Below are 20,290 nucleotides of genomic sequence, written 5' to 3'. Positions count from 1 at the left end.
TCTTGGCATGCCCTAAGTCTTTCATGTCAAATTCTGAGCTGAGCAGTAACTTCAAGGCATCAATCTCTTCTCTTTGTTTGCAGGCTATTAACATATCATCCACATATAAGAGCAAGTATATGTGGAGATCTGCTTTTGTTGTTTTGTAGTAAACACAACAATCAAAGCTGCATTTATTGAATCCATGAGATGTTATGAACTCATCAAATCTGAGGTACCACTGTCTGGGTGATTGTTTTAACCCATACAGTGACTTCTTTAGCAGACACACATGATTTGGCTTCAGCTGGTCTGTATACCCTTCTGGTTGTGTCATGAAGATTTCTTCTTGCAGGTTCCCATGCAGAAAGGCTGTTTTGACATCGAGTTGATCAAGCTCCATGTCATAAACTGCTGTTAGAGCCAACAAGACCCTTATTGATGCATGTCTAACCACAGGTGAGAATACTTCTTTGAAATCAATGCCCTCTTTCTGTGTGTATCCTTTAGCTACCAGCCTAGCCTTAAACCTCCTAGGTTCTGTAGCTGACACCCCATCTTTGATCCTGTATATCCATTTGCATCCCACTAGCCTTCTATTATCAGGCTTTCTCACCAGCTCCCATGTATTGTTTCTGTAAAGGGAAGCTATTTCATCATCCATGGCTATCTGCCATTCAACCTTGCTTGTACTGTTAACTGCTTCTTTGTAGCTCTTAGGTTCTGTTTCATCAATTTCATGTGAGGTAGCAAGTGCATAAGCTATTAGATCTGCATAGCCATATCTCTTTGGAGGTCTGGTAGTTCTTCTTTCTCTGTCTTTTGCCAACTGATATTCTCCAAGCTCAGTTTGATTTTGGTGATGTTGATGTTCTGTTTGGTGTTCTTTATTTTCAGAATTATCTTCATCTGAATCTGCAGCTTCATTTGAAGATTTCTGAAATGGATGCTCCACCTCAAACTGTATACTTTCAGTACCACTATGTTGAGATTCAGCAGCTTCAGCTGGGTTTCCAGTAGTCAGCTCATCCTCCTCATTGAACACCACATCCCTGCTTGTTATGCATCTGGGTGGAGTTAGTTCTGAACACCACAATTTATAACCCTTCACTCCATCTGGATAACCTATAAACTGTCCCTTTAAGGCTCTAGGTTCTAATTTTCCCTGATTTGTGTGTGCATATGCTGTACACCCAAATACTTTGAGATTATTGTAGTTTCCAGGTTTACCAGACCACAGTTCATAAGGAGTCTTGAACTCAATGGCTGCTGAAGGACTTAGGTTGACCAGTAAGCAAGCTGTTAACAAGGTTTCTGCCCAGAGCCCTTTTGGCAGCTTTGACTGAATCATCATGCACCTGACTTTATTCATTAAAGTTCTGTTCATCCTTTCAGCAAGCCCATTCTGTTGAGGAGTCATTGTCACTGTTCTATGTCTGCCAATGCCCTCACTAGCACAGAAATCATCAAACATCTGATTACAATATTCAAGTCCATTGTCTGTCCTTAGCTTCTTAACCTTCTTACCTGTTTGGTTTTCAACTAAGGCTTTCCAATCCTTAAACTTGCCAAATACTTGATCCTTTGTTCTGAGAACATACACCCAAACCCTCCTCGAAAAATCATCAATTATAGACATGAAGAATCTATTTCCCCCCATAGATGGGACTTGAGATGGCCCCCACAGATCTGAGTGAATGTAGTCCAGAATGTCTATAGTATTATGCTGAGATTTCTTGAAACTAGCTCTTGCAGACTTCCCTAGGACACAGTCTTCACAAAAAACTAATTCCCCAATCTTATTACTTCCCAGAACACCCTGCTTAGCTAGTTCTTTAAGGCCCTTAATGCTCATGTGCCCTAGTCTCAGATGCCATAATCTGGTTGCATCCATGTTAACCTTAGTGGATACACTGGATTCTCCAGTTACTACTTCACCATCTAAAACATATACTCCATTCTTTCTACTTCCTTTCATAATCAGTGTAGCCCCATTAAGGATTTCAATTTTTCCATGTTCAAGCCTAACACTATAACCAACTTGGTCAAGCATCCCTAAAGAGATTAGGTTTCTTTTGAGTTCTGGTACATGTCTAACCTGCTTGACTTCTTTTATGGTTCCATTATGAAGCTTAAGGTTTATATTTCCTATCCCAATGACTTTGCACACTGCATTATTTCCCATCATAACCTTTCCCCCATCAATCTTATGATATTCAGAAAAGAAATTTTGGCAAGGACTCATATGAAAAGTGCATCCAGAGTCAAGGATCCACTTACCCTTCTGCACTTCTTCTGTTGCCACACACACATCAGCTGATTCATATCCCTCTTCTTCAACAATAGCTGCATCACCATTCTGTCCCTTCTTCTTGAAACTCTTCTCTGGGCAGTCCTTTTTAAAGTGCCCCTCCTTGTGACATTGGAAGCACTTTAGATTTTTGTTCTTGTTCTTTGTCTTGCTTTGTTTTTTTTTCTTTCCTTCAGTCTTGTCAATCTTTCCTTTCACAGTCAGCCCCTCTCCATGTACTCCATTCACTTGTTTCTCTTGTAACCCTCTTGTATTTAAGGCAGCTTTAACCTCATCCAGGGATAGAGATTGTCTGCCATACATGAGAGCATCGACAAAGTTTGAGTATGAAGGAGGTAGGGAGCTTATCAAGAGTAGAGCTTTGCCTTCATCGTTCAGCCCTTCATCAATAGTTTCCAAGGTATCACAAACCTTGTTGAACTCATCAATGTGCTCATCAAGAGAGGATCCCTCAGCCATCTTGAGTGAAAACATTCTCTTCTTGATGTACAGCCTGTTAGCCAGTGATTTGGTCATGTATAAACTCTCAAGTTTTGCCCATAACTCTGCCACTGTTTTCTCCTTTGCAACTTCTCTGATAACTGAGTCACTGAGACTCAAGATTATGGTGCTTTTGGCCTTCTTGTCTATTTCAGCAATTTGCTCAGGAGTACGAGATGAAGACCCCTCTTTCTTGGTTGCTGGTTCAATGGCATCACCCAGCCCCTGTGTGATCAGCAGTGCTTCCATTTTCACTTTCCACATGTTAAAATCATTCTTTCCATTAAATTTTTCTAGATCAATTCTTGGAGCAGCCATACTTGGATCTAATCTTTCAATCCAGCTCTGATACCAATTGAAGATTCTGATAAGCTGACAACAGAAGCTTTAAAGAACACTTCCCAAAGGATCTTGGATTAGAATCAATCAAGATGCCTCCCAAAGACAACCAGAAAGCTTAATGGATTAATGACCTATTACTAAGACTAGGATTGTGTTTAGAAACAAGCAAAGAAACGAATTGAAATCAAGAAATCACAGAACACAATTATGTAACGTGGTTCAGTCAATTTGCACTGACTTACATCCACGGGGGAACAAACTTAACAGCTTCATTGATATGACTTCAAGACTTGATTACAGAGATTAACAAGCACTCAACAGGAACAAGAAAACTCTCAGTCTCAAGCTTTCTTTCTCTCGTTACAATGCTCTCTCTCTCAAGCAACACACACCCTGTTTCCAGCTGAGCATCACAGCTTATAAACCACCTCAGAGGCTTCCCAGAAACGCACGTGAGGACCATGTGCAATAACGGCCCTTTAACAACCTTTTGTATGCACGTGTTCTGCTCGTGTTCTATTAACTTCAAAACGGCAAGACTGTATGTCGTTGTAGCAAGCAAAACATTTACTTCATAAAACGCAGTCTTTAAGTGTCGTTTTACTGAAGTTATCGAGCATCACAAAACGCAAGCTAACTCTGTCGTTTCATCCTCTTTGATTTGATTCACTGGATACACAACAATAACATCTTTGGATTGGATTGTTGTCTTCCGTCACAGTAAGAACTAGAAATGTTTTTGAAGGAAAAGAGCTGCTTAAACTGAACCAATGCAATACTCTGGTCGTAAGAGCAAAGTTTTGCATTACTCCCAGAATATAGGACAAGTAATTGGAGGCACAAAACTTTGCAAGCACAAGGTAAACAACCCATGTTTTTTCTTTATGAAATTTCAACGACAAATATGATTAGTATATATAGACTACAGTTTGCCATTTTAGGCTCCGTTTGATTACTTTGGTACCAAATTCATGTACTAAATTTCTTTTTCACACTACAATAATTTTCTACAAAGAATTTATATCAAACACCAATCCTCAATGTGAAAGAGAAATTTCCCTTTGAAATTTTCAGTAACCGATCGAAGATATAGCAAGTTGCTCGAATGCCTGACTGAAAGTCTGGAACCTCAAATTGACAAATTCTTAGTTTCCTTACGCCAAAGAATTTATGTACTGGGTTCTCAAGTCGTTTTCAAGTTTAAGGGGAGATTTCCCCCCCCCCCCCCCCCGAGCATATGTAATGGTAGGGATGGCAAAATTCGGGTCTGGGTCTGGGTTTAGCCTTTCCGGATCTGGACCTGGATATCATTTTCTTTTTCCCGGATCCGGATTTTAACTCGGATTTTTTCACCCGGGTCCGGGTCCGGGTTCAACCTGGAAAAATCCAGGTTTTCGGATTCCGGGTTTTGAACCCGGATCAATGAATCAATATCAATTTTTAAAATTTTAAAAATAAAAAATTAATACATTTCCAAGCAATAACACATCTAGATTAATTAATAAAATTAATTAAAAAATAATATTAAAATTAGATATCTGGGTCCGGGTTATGGATGTCCGGGTTAACCTAAACCCGGACCCGGGTATATCCGGGTTATTAAAATTTATTCTGGACCCGGATTTTTTTACATTTTGGTACGGGTTCAACCCGGCCCGGATTATCCAGGTTCGTTCGGGTCCGGGTTATTTTGCCATCCCTAGTAATGGGAATGTACTGTGTATATATATCACATAATTTACGTGTATGGTGTAAATCTCATCATTATCATTTTTATTTTTTAAGAGAAAAAGAATTTAGAATCTAATTTGGCGAGGGGGCTCTGGCCAATTTATGTCAAACTTCTCTCCCCCCCCCCCCCCCCCCCCACCTTCCCAAACCTAAAGTCGTTGATGAACCCTTAGCTTAACCGCTCAAGTATCCTTTCAAGTAGAGTTGAGAAAACAGATTATCGAGTTGTGTTTGTATTGTGTCATGTTCATGTTATGTTAAAATTAGGTTGAAACAAACACAATTTATTTAATAATAGTATCAAAATATTGAGATCCTATCCTGACATGAAAAATAAATGGGTTACCTGATAATTTGCAATATCTATACATTTAACGAAACTTTTATTGACACACACACACACACACACACACACACACACAATTGTATGTATATGTATATGTATGTATGTATATGTATATAGTACTATATGTCGATGTTATAAAATATACACGTTCACTAATATTTTACATATTTATACTATTGACATTCTAAATTTATACAAAATTTTATAAATGAAATACTGTGTATATGTTCATCATTTCAAAAACAAATAAAAAAAGAAAATTATATCCAACATTTAAGTTTTGATGACAAAAACCTACAATTGATCGAGTAAATGAGTTAACAAACTTTAACTTTAACCCGACAAAAAAAAAATCGTGTTAATTAGAACCCAACCTATTTAATAACCGTGTCAAATTTGACAACTCATACTCATATTTATATCGTATTTGTGTCGGATAATTGAGTCTCGAATTTTGCCAGCTTCACTTACAAGAAGCCAAAACTTTTCTTTTATTCACATATAACGATTCCAGGTTCCAGCTTCTTTTCATTGGAAAATTAAAAAATAAAAATAAAAAAGGGTCCCAGCTTTAATGAATATGTTATATCTCCATTCATTATTCCCTGTCTATATGTTTAATATCTCCAAGAATTTTCCTTAAAGAAGACGTTGATTTAAAATTTTCCATACCAGCGCTTGACTTTTTCTAACTTAGACATCAGCTAGAGGGAGACGTGTCCAATTCTCAATGGACGTGATCACGCTATATATATTGTTGGGTTTTAAAAAATTCGAACTCTTATTTTTACATTTAAGGTAATATTTTATTATTCAATTAATGTATGATACATCACTTGAAACATAAGCTCATGTTGTATCATTTGTGAAAATAAAATTATTTCAATTGTAAATCACTCAACATATTCCTCAACTAGAAACTCAAATGACAAAGAATACTTATTCACATTTATGATAAGGAATAGCTTTCTTATAACTTTGATCCCGAGTTGGAATTGGTGCATGAGTTAATAATAATTAAAAAAATTAGAACCCTTCAATTCAAAACAATAAACACGCCAATTGGTTCAATACTTTTAAACACCTTTATACATTCTAATTAAATCACGCGTATTGATACATGAGCATCCAAATTAATACGAGCATGATCAATATTGCTAGATTTTTATGAGAATGGAAACCCACGCGAGCCCAAGTTCCCAATGTCGGAATCGTTTTAAAATTCAAACTTGTCAGCTGCGTGGGAATCTTCCCAACGAGAGACAGATTGAAGAGGTCTAACTAGCCAAGAGCTGTCAAATTTCTGAATAATATTATCGTGAGAAAAATTGAGCCCTTCGTGTGAACTAAGCTGCCTTACCACTTGTGGAATTTGCCCGTCAAGTTCGTTGCTCGATAAATCGATGGCCATGAAATTGTTTAAGATAAACATTTATGTGTCGATTTCTTTCACAGTCACAAACATTGAATACTAGTTGTTGATGATGAAATCTGGTCGAGCTTATAATGACGACCAAGTTACTTTGTCAACACTTAAATTTATTTTGATGGGGAACTACTAATTACTGCTTTGATGGAATTGGAATTATTATCCCGCTTTGTTATTACCTGCAACCATATAAAACTGTCAGGGGGCGCCAGATTTTCTTCTGGCGAAAACCCTCCGACTCTCAAGTTAGTAATTACATTTTTTTATTCAAGAACTGCTCTCACCCTTCTCATGATCTTGATTATATATTTTTTTTTATCTCTTTCTAGTTTAGAATGGATTTCTTCTTTTTCAAAAAATCTCTCTTCTCCGAAAAAATGTCCATTTTTTAAAGATCTTTTAGGGTTATTATAGGCACACCCATGATTATCGCGTGTCTTTTAATGCGTGGCGGTTACTAAATTGAATGAGCTGCTTGAATGAGGAATCAATGTATCCATTTTTTGTAGTTATTGAGCTGCAGTTACAATGCCCAATCATGCTTAGACGTTACGATCGAGTTTCCAGGTGAAGCTCAACGATCCGAGAATTTTACTGAGACCTCAGTGCCAAACGACTTGGTTTTAGTCTCCTCGCAAGACTCTGGTCGTCCTTGCACAAGCGACCAGCCTGATACCTCCTCGATGTCTAATATTAATATTCCAATAACAATATTTTCATACCCCCAAACAATAGTCCCCATCAATGCCTCGCTACATATAATCCACTGTAACACTGTGGCTATTTCCTTGCATCATAGCTTCAAAATTGTCAAAGTAGCTAGGTGGCAAAACACCATTGAATTTATTATGAGAGGGAGTTTTACCTAATAAAAGGAGAGTAACTAAATTTTTAAGTCCAACAGGAAGGAATAGGACCAATTAATTGATTCGATGAGATGTTTGTTATGCCATCTCCAAGAAGCTGTGTTCAATTAGTATATTACTTCTTATTAGCGGTCATCAAAATATTATACGAAACGAGTACTTATATACTTAAAGGGCACTGTCAATATTGGTCTTCATTTTTATTCATCTAGTTCTTTTAATCTAGATGTTTTTCAGATGCAGATTGGGCAGCATATAAAGATGATCGCAAGTCTATAACTGGTTGTTGTGTTTACCTAGGTCCTAATCTTGTTTCCTGGTGTTCCAAGAAACAAGCTGTTGTTTCTTGCTCCAACACAGAGTTTGAATATCGTGCTTTTGCTATGATTGCATCAGAAGTATTGTGGATGAGGTCACTACTTGCTAAACTGCAAATTGAGTTCATTTCTCTTCCTATTATTTGGTGTGACAATCAAAGTGCCACTGCTTTAGCTAGCAATCCTAAATTTCATTCTAGAACCAAACATATTGAACTTGATGTGCATTTCTTGAGGGAGAAGGTGGCAAACAAAAATTTACAAATTCAGTATGTACCTAGTCATGATCAAACGGCTGATATACTTACTAAAGCTTTGACATTTCAGCCTTTTCATTACCTTCGTTCCAAGCTTAACATTCTTTCTAATGTTGAGCTTGAGGGGGGATGTTAGAGTATATTCCCAATTGTTCCAGCATGCTCCAGATTGTCCCAACACGTTCTAGAATGTTGGAGATGCAGTTGGTGATTATTGTTAGCTCAGCTTAATAGTTAGTTAACAGTGTGTATGTGTATTTGCCAGCTTGGCATCAGGTTGTTGTAAGTTTAGCTTTAGGTTGTTATAAGCTGTACAACTGTCAAGCTTCTATTGGTCAGTGGTTAGCTGAGTTAGTTATTCAACCTTGTATAAATATCAAGCTCTGTATCTTTTCAAATCTTAATGAAAATGTTCATAACAAATTTCTTTTCATTCTCTTAATATTTCTCTCTGGTTTTTTTTTCTCATTCCAAACATATTACTCTGTCGTTTTTACACTTCATAATCGACTCTATAAATTAAAAAGATTATTAGAATATTATGATGATAGTCATATGTAATATAATCGTTACTGGCGTAAAAAGAATCTACATCTCAAAATATTTCAACTTATCTTCTCAATGAATATGATCACAAAAATCAAGATAATAATGTTTTGATATTTTATAGTAAATTGGAAAAGGATGCGTTAAAACAATTTTTTATAATTTCCTGTACGCAATGGAGATCAAAGTTGCCATTTTCCAAACGAATCAAAACTAAATTGAGTTGCGTTTAAGTCAGCCAATGAAACGTTACACATTTATGCTCATCTCCTCAACAAATAGCCGTTACATTTCAACTTTTGTAGGCCCAATCGATTACCTGAGAAAATCGAGGGGTAAGGTCATTATTATAAAGTCCCTATTACGTATTCATTTTGTTCCTTTTTGCCCTTCTTTCTCTCCGTTTGATAAGGAGAAAATTAGGGCTAGAAACAATGTAATCAGCCTACCAAAAACCTTTCCTCACGCTATTAAACAAGTAGGTTACCGTTTCATTTGCGCCAAAACATTAAGTTCGTTTTGGCTTCTGGTAACCTTTGAAGTTTGAAGTTGGAGCATTTTTTGTGCATGAGCAAATTAAATAAACCAAACTGCACATTAGGTGATTACTAAATTACTTCATGGACTTGAGAAACTCGTGATTGAAATTTGAAGTAGCCAAAAACTAATTTCATTGTGCAGTCTGTGAATCAAGTGAGCCAATCACGGGTCTCTGTTCCTCTTTTTCTTTTTCTTTTTTCTTCCTTATATATTTGTACTCCTCAAGTTTCCAGTTATGTATACACAATATTTCTGTTAAAGTCCAAATTTGTCAAATACAACGAAAAATGTGCGACGGTATAACATGAGGGTTGATTGATGGGTAGGCTGTCCATTTTAAGATAACTGAAGATTGACATTTTGGTTGAACGTTTTTAATGCGATTATGTTTGCTAAGGCTTCCTTCTCACGTCAAAAATCCAAATTGCCCGTATGCAATTGTGTGTTGGTTATGAACATTTTTATAAGATTCATCATAGACCTTGCTGTAACGGAATATTTTGCATAGTCAACAGAATAGTCTATAATTAAAAAATTAAATGCGCTTGAGCAAAACTTATCCTAGTGGATATTTTCTACGGAAAATGTAAAATCTTTTTAATCTTATGCAGTGGCATCACTGACCATAATCCAATGATATAATAATCTAACAGCATCTCACTTACATTACTCGTAGAATCTTAACCTAAATTTTCTTTATCAGAGTTCTAGGTTTCCCGGACTGCACAACAGAACAAGACTCACAAGCGTGACACCACCCCCACCCCAAAAACAACGCTAAAAAATATTAGTTTAAGAATCTAACGCTTTAGAATTATTTCCAGCCCGCACCGCATCATCAGTCATACACCTCCAGCCTATATATCCCTTCCCAAGCTTCACGCTCATGGACACCGCCAATTGCTGCTCTCCACGTTTCCATCACTAATGGGTCGGTGGACCACACATGCCCTACATTATTCATCACCTCTTTTTGTACGGCCGTACCCCATGCCGAGTCGCCGACCCCCCATTTAAAACGAACCGGGCTTTCGACCACCTGACCCAATAAATAGTCAAAAACCCGGTTCTCCCAGTCAAGCATGTTTCCGCATCGAAATCCGAAGTTCATCCAATAATGTCCTCCACGTGGTGTAACCCCATTGGAGAAATCTCTGGAATCCAATGACACATTTTCGTTATAAAATAAACAACGCTGGTTTCGGTTTCTTCATTGCTCCCCCCACCAGTCCCACGCTCTAAACTCCCCCGAGAAACCAAAATGGCGCGAAACATACATTCATTCCCGGAAAATGCTCCCCTGCTTCGCGCTGTTTTCTTCCTGTTCCTGCTTTTCCCTCTCCGTCCAATCAGCGCCAGCCAGAACGACTACCACAGAGCCCTCCACATGAGCATTCTCTTCTTCGAAGGCCAACGGTCAGGCCGTCTCCCTCCAGATCAACGCGTAAAATGGCGCCGCGACTCCGCATTGCACGACGGAGCTACCTCCGGGGTACGCAGCTCCGTCTCACCTCACCGTCATTACCTAAAAATCTAACTGAACTAAAGAGCTAACTTCGTTGCAAATGTGCTTTGGTGTTGTTTCAGGTAGACTTAACGGGAGGTTATTACGACGCCGGAGACAATGTGAAGTTCGGTTTTCCGATGGCGTTCACGACGACGATGCTCTCTTGGAGCATTATCGATTTCGGCAAAAACATGGGGCCAGAGTTAAAGTACGCCATCAAGGCCGTTAAGTGGGGGACAGATTACTTACTAAAAGCAACGGCGAAGCCTGGCGTCGTTTACGTTCAGGTTGGTGACGCTTTCAGTGATCATAACTGCTGGGAGCGCCCTGAGGACATGGATACGCTGCGAACGGCGTACAAGATCGACGTCTCTCACCCGGGCTCTGACGTGGCAGGCGAAACGGCCGCAGCACTGGCCGCTGCCTCAATCGTTTTCAGATCACGTGACCCTAGGTACTCGAGACTTCTGCTCAGTCGCGCCATTGAGGTAAGTCAGTCGTCACGTGGCGTCGCCGTTAACTGTTACCTTATCCCTAAAAAAGTTACGCTTGAATTTATCGCGAGAAATTGACCGTTATTTTTGAAACGGTTACTTTTGTCAGGTCTTTGAGTTTGCTGACAGGCACCGGGGTGCGTACAGCTCCAGTCTGCATCACGTAGTGTGCCCTTTTTACTGCGACGTTAACGGCTACCAGGTAATAATACTCATAGCCGAATATTAGCCGTTAGATTGCAGTAAAGTTAAATCAAGGGGATTGTGATATATATATATTATATATATATATTAACCGTAGGACGAGTTGCTTTGGGGGGCAGCGTGGCTGCACAAGGCCTCAAGAAGACGCGAATACAGAGAGTACATATTGCGAAACGAGGTCGTATTGCACGCTGGAGATACAATCAATGAGTTCGGTTGGGATAACAAACATGCAGGGATCAACGTTCTCATTTCCAAGGTAAATTAATTAATTAACCCAAATCATGTTGCATAATATAATGATTATAATCATATGGTATGCTTTTCTGGATATTTTAAATATGTAAAACATTTGTCTTCCTCTAGTGTTTTTATTCCTCTTGTCTTGTGTTTTTGTTATGGTATGTGGAGACTGATTTTAGTAAATAATGCTTACATTAGGAAATATGGGACGCGTCTGAAAAATCACGTGGATGGGAATAACTTAGAGTCTTAGATCATGAGTTTTATGGGTCCTACAGATTTGTGGACCCATCTCTCTTTTACTTTTAGAATTTTGAGATTGAGTGGTCACATGTTGTACCCATTTATTTTTCTAGACTTTAATCAACTGGAACAGTTTAAAGGTGATAGTGGTTCCAATAATTTTTATTGTGACTGTTTGGAAGTGAGGTGTTGTAGTTTTTAAATTGCAGTTATTGTGGAATAAAAATTATAGTTATAGAGTAGAAGTTGGGAAAAAAAATTTTACTAAGCTGACAAAATTCAATTATAAGTGTTACCAAATACTTTAGTAGTTGCACTTTGACAGTCCAGTTATCTTACCACACTCTCAAACGAGCTATTAATGTGCTTGTGTTGTTTGGGATACTTTTTCTTTTTATAAAAAAAATTAGATTCTTTTCTCTTTATTCGTAGTCTAAACAAGTTTTTAATTGAAAAACGAAATTTTTAATCACGTCATTTGTATAAGTGTATGCTATTGCCCATAAGAAGTTTAGAAGTACAGATAACAAAAGTGGATGGATTTACTTTTCTGAAGATTTAATACTTGCATATTCATCAAATTCTTATTGATAGGAATGTAAAAATGGCGAAATTTTGTTTGATTTCGACCGCATTCAATGCTTACAGAAGGCAAAAGTTTTTGGTGGGTGACTGTTTCTTTTTCTCTAGTAATTAAATGATTATGGTGGGTGTACATGCTGGATCCCTTATATCTCGATTTAATCGAATAGATTATATTCTAAAATGCAGAGTAAAATAGTCTTAACATAGGAATAATTAAGCCAATGATTGCACATGAATTAGCATAGAATTAGGCTTTTATTATTATGTTGGCACAATTCTCTCCTGACAATACAATTTGGCCAGTTCTTTCACTCGGAAAAACAGCAAATTAACATAAGAAAAATTAAATTAACGAAGCACCTTTGAGAGGGGATTTAGGGTGTCTTGTCCCTACAATCAAAATCTCGAGTGCTTTTGTGCTGTACAATAGTGGTGGCCTCATCAAGCTCTCAAAGTCTATCGTCTGTTTACACAGACTTGGGTAATTTTAGATCTGGATAACTGGATTAATTGGTTCTGGTCGTGGGTCCGCAGTCACTGCTGCATGCATGTGCTTAAAGCCTGCAACGACGACGGTTCTTCCCATGCTGTAAGGCATTTATTTTTCCAAAAAATAATAATAGCTTTTCTTGAAAAGTGATTCTGACTTATTGTTAAGGGCTTTTGCCTCTCAGATATCCAGATATATCTTTGCTCATCTCGTCGTTTTCACGTCTTTTTAATATATACTTTCCGACTCCTGAAGAACCAAAATAACATTATCTATGTGCATGAATGGGCTTTATAATATATAGTCTTGCAAACATAGGAATAAATTAAGAGATATGAACGTTGAAGCTAATATATGAGACAAATTAATATTGAATGTACGTATCATACATTTATACTTATACGTCAATTTCCTTGTTATTAAAATTTTCACAGGAGGTGCTGATGGGGAAAGCTGACTACTTTGAGTCTTTCAAGCAAAATGCTGACGGTTTTATCTGTTCTATATTGCCTGGAATTTCTCACCCGCAAGTTCAATACTCTCCTGGTATGCATTCATCATTACTAGTTCGCATGTTTGGTGAACGTGCTTATTTGCTAACTAGTGCGCCTTTGCGTCTAAAGAAATTCTCAAGATGCAGTTTGATTGATTTCTAATTCCAATTGTTGATTTCATAATTTTTGTTCTGATTAACGAAAAGGGGGATTGATCTTCAAGGCTGGAGGAAGTAACATGCAGCATGTGACGTCACTGTCTTTCCTACTTCTGGCTTATTCTAATTATGTAAGCCACGCCAACAAGGTCGTGCCATGTGGCTCAAGATCCGCCTCCCCCAACCTTCTAAGACAATTGGCAAAACATCAGGTAATTCCTCATTTAATTATATTCGTATTAACAAAATAAATAAGTATGCTCTGGTCCTTCAGATTTTTTGAGTCCAATCCAGACCACCATCTAATTATGGGGACCATCTCAGTTTCTGACAAGTTAACGGCTAGATCTTTGTCTGTTATTTTGAACAATCTGGGGATGGTCCCTCCCTTTTTTCACTGAATGGCTTGATTACCAAGGCACCTCACTTCACTCACGAGATAGGAAAAGATATTAAAAAAAAAGTTTTAAATTTTTGTGGGTCCTACTCCTACCAGGTGGACTACATCTTGGGAGATAATCCAGTGGGGATGTCCTACATGGTTGGATATGGTGCACGTTACCCCCAGAGGATCCATCATCGGGGCAGCTCACTACCCTCGGTTCAGGCCCACCCCGCCCACATAGGGTGCAAAGCGGGGGGTCAATATTTTCTAAGCCCAAATCCGAACCCGAACGTTCACGTAGGGGCAGTTGTAGGTGGGCCTAATGTGACGGATGCTTTTCCAGATTCAAGGCCCTATTTCCAAGAGTCGGAGCCCACGACGTACATTAACGCTCCGCTAGTGGGCCTGCTTGCATACTTTTCAGCCCATTATTGATGTTAGCAAAGAAAGTGTGAGATAAAAAGAGATCAATTTTAGTAGTGGTGGTGCGCAAAATGGTCACCCTGCCTGCCTAATGTCTTGCTTTTAGCGAATGCTTATGTTGTGAAAGATTCTAATTGTTCCCAATGAAAAATGAATGCTTTAGTAGAGTTTGTGCACATTTTCTTTATCTTTTACTTTTCTTTTTCTTGTAGTATTTTCGGAAGTTCAATGCAGTGCAATGATAAGAATTGAATGGTAAATCTATTCGTCGATGGTGCGGATGTCAAACTAGATAAAAAGAGATCAATTTTAGTAGTGGTGGTGCGCAAAATGGTCACCCTGCCTGCCTAATGTCTTGCTTTTAGCGAATGCTTATGTTGTGAAAGATTCTAATTGTTCCCAATGAAAAATGAATGCTTTAGTAGAGTTTGTGCACATTTTCTTTATCTTTTACTTTTCTTTTTCTTGTAGTATTTTCGGAAGTTCAATGCAGTGCAATGATAAGAATTGAATGGTAAATCTATTCGTCGATGGTGCGGATGTCAAACTAGACTATTCTTAACTGAAGAAAGAAATTACCTAGTGTAATGCAAGTAAAATTACTTACTTTTCGTTGCAACAATCTAATACCTAAATTTTCACGATTTGTCGTTTCCCTTTTAAGAAACGGCGTATTGCGATGCGAACAATCATTTAATGAACAGAATTCATTGATAAGAGGGTACTTGGTGACAGTTCTTTTTCATCCTCAAGATCAATTAAAAATAAAAATAAAATCATATAACACCATATTTATAAGTAATATGACTTGGAATTTGAAGAAAACTTATCCTGCATGAACGCTGTTATAGTTAAATGATTTAGACAAGAATGTGTAAATTATTTTTTTTTTGTTTGTCTTTATTCCAGGTGCATGATAATAATATTATGTGCACATCAATTTATATAAGAATAAGTTTTAAAAAATTGGTCGCTCTATAACCTCTTGCTGGCATTTTTTATTCCTTTCAAAGATGGCTCTAGGCCTCTAGCTAACAATACTCATTGAAAAATGCTTGGGAAGACATTAATGAGAGATTTTAGAATATCCCTATTGTACTACACTCACTTTATACATGTGTGATATTTGTGTATTTGTTTGAAAAATAATCATGTAATTAATAGTTATATTTAATTTATGCATACACGTCATACATATATTAAGTGGGTATAATATAATAGAGGTATTCTAAAATCTCTCTTAAAGAGTCAAGCTTTTAATATCCCTCCAAAGTCCTTATAATACCCTTTTTATAATGTTTATAATTTTATCCTTGATGGAAATTACAATAAAAGATTGAGACATGTTTGTTGCCGGTTATCAAGTTGTTGCTTCCTTGTCTTTTACAAGGTTGACTTCTAGTCTTCTTTACAAAGCGCTGTATACACTACACACCAAAGAAGGGAAAAAAATCATTATGAGAATAACAATTTCTAATATCTAGATGATAAGTCAATAGGATCTGGACCCAGATCAAAGAGAAATCATCAATTCAACCATTCGCATGGTCTAAGAGTGACCTCTTTTCCAAATGAACCAAACCTCGAAACCACGTTCATCAAAGTGACATGGCCTTCTCTCTATGAATAAAACCTTTAGATCATTCTATTCTATACATTCTTGAGAAAAAAACCCATTGGTCTGCTCATTCTAATAGACATTCTGTCCGGTGCTAATGATTCAGTAACTATCTTTGTAACTCTAAAATACTTTAGTTGGGAAATTATCATTTTATTACCAAAATTATTTTGATATTTCATGTCAATACCATGGTTTGCCGAAAAGTGCATTTTACTACCAAACGTTTGCGCCGTTATCAATTCACTACCATTCCGTTAAGAAAAAGTTAATGTTTAGAGGAAATTGAGTGAAAAGTTGATTTTACCTTCAAGAGTTTGGTAGTAAAATGATAATTCCCCTAAAAACTTGGTAGTAAAATGATAATTTATCTATCAAAGTAACAGACAATTTTACTCTTATTACTAAAAATGTCTTTGATGCCCTTATGACATTAGCAAATTTTTAACGTTCTTAATGGAATGGTAGTGAATTGATAACGACGCAAACGTTTGGTAGTAAAATACACTTTTCGACAAATCATGGTACTGATATGAAATGTCAGAATAACTTTGGTAATAAAATAATAATATCCATATTTTAGTTTATATTCTTACCTATTATTTGGATACACCAAGAAGGACGCATGGTCTAGTGAGGACTCATGTAATAATGGGAAAGTGCGTAGCAAAGATCTTTCAGAAAAAAGGATTTCCATTCTAAGAGTGCATAACCACATGAATAAGCACACACTAACCCACCATTTGAGATCCAATTCGAAATTTTCCTCAGGAGGTATCAGGAAGGAATTTGAGAGAAAATGATTCACTGTAGAGGTAGAAAATTTTAATTGAGAAGGAAAAACAAAAAATTCAAAATCTGACAACCAAATATCGAAACCCACAAGGCACAATTGACAAACTAAGTTTTTCTCCATGTAAGCCTGACGTTTAAATTTTTGCCCTTATCAAAGTTCTTATTCTGCTACTATACTTTTCGGCAGCATTGGAGTTAATGGCTTGAAATTCTTAACTAAATACAACAAAACAATATCCATTCAATAACAACAACAATAATAAATTGATAAAGTACCCTCACCATTAGCCTCCAAAAATTCACCTAGACTCAAAAATAACAAAATTTTCGTCAATCTAGATGGCCAACTCAGCTGCCGGGTTGTCCCGAAAAACTGCAAGTCATTTTCCCAAATACAAATGAGAGAATCCAGAGCAGTGAAAATTTAGAGTCCCAAAATCCCATGTTACGAATGAACGATGATTTGAAGCAAGGACGAGAATTGGTGTTTTTAGATTCATGATGTGGAATAACTGACGGAGATCATTAAGAAAAATTAAGAATATAGATAAATATATTTTTAAGTTTAGTTCTGTAATAGTTGTGGTATTATTAGATTTAGAATGACTTTTAAACAATTTAAACAGGGTATCTTTAAGAAGGGGGTGCATTTAAGATTCATTCATAATAGTTGGAGTATGTCTTTCTACGCCTCCAAAATTCCTCATAAAACCTCTTTCTTATTGAAATGTAGAAGCAGCCATTAGCTGTGACAAGAATATGGCAGGCTTGGGAGTTGTGATTAGGAACTCTTATAGTAAAATCATTACTGGATCAAGTCAGCGAACTCAATTTGGTGAAGATGTTAAATATGCAGAAGTTGAAGGTATAGTATAGGGTTTACAAGTAGCTAGAAATATAGGTTTTTAAACTATAAACATAGAAATTGACTGTCAACATGTTACAAGTTTAGTAAACAACAGACAGGATATTAAATTAGATAGTGGATAATTTCAAAAATCTAAAATCACAATAAGAATTTTCAGCATGTAAAATTTCAGTGAATTCCCAAATTCTATAATCCTTAGCCAAACTAGCTTTAGGATACAATACTCTTGTTGTATGGCTGAACTCTATACTAATAAGGATAAAAAATATTATATAAAAAAAAGATAAAAAAATATTTTCAGTTATGTGAATTATATATAATCATTAGAGATCTTTTAAAAAAAATATTTTCAATTGTGTCAATTATATATAATCATTAGAGATGTTTTAAAAAGATTGTGAAGTGACATATCCACTTAATTAGCTTTTACTTACATATAATACTTTTAATTTAATTTACCCATTTTCTCATCGTAAACAAAATTTGTGAAAAGTAATGGAGCTCTCACCATTGGGCTAAGCCACTCTCTCACAAGTGTGAGGGAAGTGGTTTAAACCCCAACATAAATATTATGAGAATTTAATTTATATTTCCTTCCTCATCTCTTAAGTGAAGGTTGAAGTCCCTTGAATATTAGAAGGGGTTAAAATCTGCGCAGTGCTATAGAAGATTTGATGTAAGCTAGTCTCAATATTATGTGATTGAATATTATGTAATATGTTGTATCCTGAGCAATAATCTCATGTAATTAAAAAAAAAGTAATGGAGCTCTCATTTAAGGCTTGCATCTCCGTCATATTATATATATATATATATATAATTAAAATTAAATTGATTATCCAAATTAACTAATTAATATCGAAATAATTAAACAATTGTTTCTTTGAATTTCGTGTTAAAAAATAACTAGTTACTTTCAATTTTGTAATGTGTGTCAACTTAATAAAATTCAGAAACTCGTTAGAATTTGATCGTTCTAAGGTCATTATTATTAACCTACACGGGATAGTTGTGACCTAAACTGTTATATTTCCCGAAATTTGTATCAATATCCACTTTATTGAAACCTTTAAAATTAGTTATTTTGATGATAAAAGATTTTATTAAGGGTAAATACCATTCTAATTGTGGATTTATATGCGCTCAGTCTTTTCTTAATTTTTCATAATAAGCAAGCAAAGTTTTTCTAGCTAACAATAATAGCTCATAGATTCCACATGGACCACATCAACGTGTTTGATGCAAATATTGGGGACCATTTTATTAAAATGGGCAAAGAGTTAGTGGTAGGGCTCGAATAATTTTATGCCATAAAAATACAAAGGCATTCCAACTACGTACAGAGTAATAATACATGCATTTTTTGGACGACACAGCCAATTCGAATATTTCTCGTCATTTTCATAAAATTATTATCGAAACTAAACCTGCAATAAGAATTTTTAGCCACCCAGAAATAGGGATGACAATGTGGTAGGGTGGGAGTGAGGAAGCCTACCCAATTTCTCACACCGTTAGAAATTTTTGCTTTCACTCCCCAATAAATTTAGTGGGATGGGGATGAGAAATTCCCATGTGGGGAATGATTTCCCCATTCCCACCCAATTCTCTATTTATCTATTTTATATTAAGTATAAATACGTGATTTCAGTAAGTTAAAAATTAGAGATTTAAAATAAAATCATCACCATATTATAAAGTATTTAAATTCTTTTAAAAAAAATCTAAAAGTTTGAAACAATATCTTAAAATGATATTAAAAATGAAAAATATTCAAAGAGCGTAGCGACTTAAAAGAGAAAAAAAATATAACAATATTTCAGAGTTGAAAAATATTATAGGGTTTTCTTTCATTCATATCTTATTTATATTACATAAAAATTAAAAAAATTATTAATTGACATTATAATTGATAAAATAAAAATTATTAAATAAGAATTAAAAATATATTTATATATAATGAGAATTAGGGTGGGATGGGGTGGGGTAGGGATAGGGGTGTGATGAGAAGTATAAAATCAAACCTTACCCTATTAAAAATTTAAAAATTATTTTCCCCTCACTTTTTATTTCATTCTTAAAAAATTATTCAAAATTTTCTGATAATGTTCCATAAAATCCCAAATTCGTGAAGGATTTTGCCGTCGCCACCCGAAAATCATAAAATGCAATTCTTTAGGTGGGTTGTGGGACAGACGCATTTGATGTCTTTTGGCCTTTTTTTGATATCGTGGATTTAATGCGTTTCAAATCGTCAAGAGGTGACCTTTGATGATACGAGGCCACCTTATCCTGTCCTTGTTGGTTTGATGCTTCTCTTCTTCATTAATGATGTTTTTCGAACGTTGTAGTTTTCACATTGAGAAAAAGCAGTAGCACCTTACACGTGTTTCAATAATAATTCCCCAAGATTGGGAAAGCACATGGCATGAAAGTGGCTGTCGTCGTGAAGGCTGTCTGATCTGAACATAGCGGGATCTCTTATATTTTGGGCAAAAATAATCAATGCCGATGCGCGCAATTACGGCAGCGTTCTGAGAAAGAATTGGATTAATGTTCATTATGATAAGTGTAATGCGTGTTCTAAACCTTTTTATTATATATGTTGTAGTTCTATTGATTAATGTTTGTTCAGTTCT

At 36.1% G+C, this 20,290-nt stretch overlaps 1 protein-coding gene across 1 annotated transcript; it reads left to right on the top strand.

Annotated features, from left to right (window-relative positions):
* Positions 1-10,338: 10,338 nt before the first annotated feature.
* LOC102620120 (endoglucanase 8-like) lies at positions 10,339-14,796 on the top strand. The gene is made up of 7 exons (XM_006469154.3): positions 10,339-10,636; positions 10,732-11,139; positions 11,255-11,347; positions 11,447-11,608; positions 13,345-13,456; positions 13,611-13,774; positions 14,059-14,796. The coding sequence occupies exons 1-7, from the start codon at positions 10,406-10,408 to the stop codon at positions 14,380-14,382; spliced, it is 1,494 nt and encodes a 497-aa protein (XP_006469217.1). The 5' UTR covers positions 10,339-10,405; the 3' UTR covers positions 14,383-14,796.
* Positions 14,797-20,290: the final 5,494 nt, after the last annotated feature.

The sequence above is a fragment of the Citrus sinensis genome, chromosome 2 (assembly GCF_022201045.2).
Source record: "Citrus sinensis cultivar Valencia sweet orange chromosome 2, DVS_A1.0, whole genome shotgun sequence".
Classification (NCBI taxonomy): domain Eukaryota; kingdom Viridiplantae; phylum Streptophyta; class Magnoliopsida; order Sapindales; family Rutaceae; genus Citrus; species Citrus sinensis.
Note: the sequence above shows the minus strand (reverse complement) of the source record. Positions and strands in the feature narration are given on the sequence as shown.

Excerpts from the sequence above, each read along its gene's own strand:
- LOC102620120 (XM_006469154.3), top strand. The coding sequence starts at position 10,406 with ATGGCGCGAAACATACATTCATTCCCGGAAAATGCTCCCCTGCTTCGC. Across the intron at positions 11,140-11,254 it reads TGCTCAGTCGCGCCATTGAG|GTCTTTGAGTTTGCTGACAG; the intron begins GTAAGTCAGTCG and ends TACTTTTGTCAG. Across the intron at positions 13,457-13,610 it reads GCAAGTTCAATACTCTCCTG|GGGGATTGATCTTCAAGGCT; the intron begins GTATGCATTCAT and ends ATTAACGAAAAG.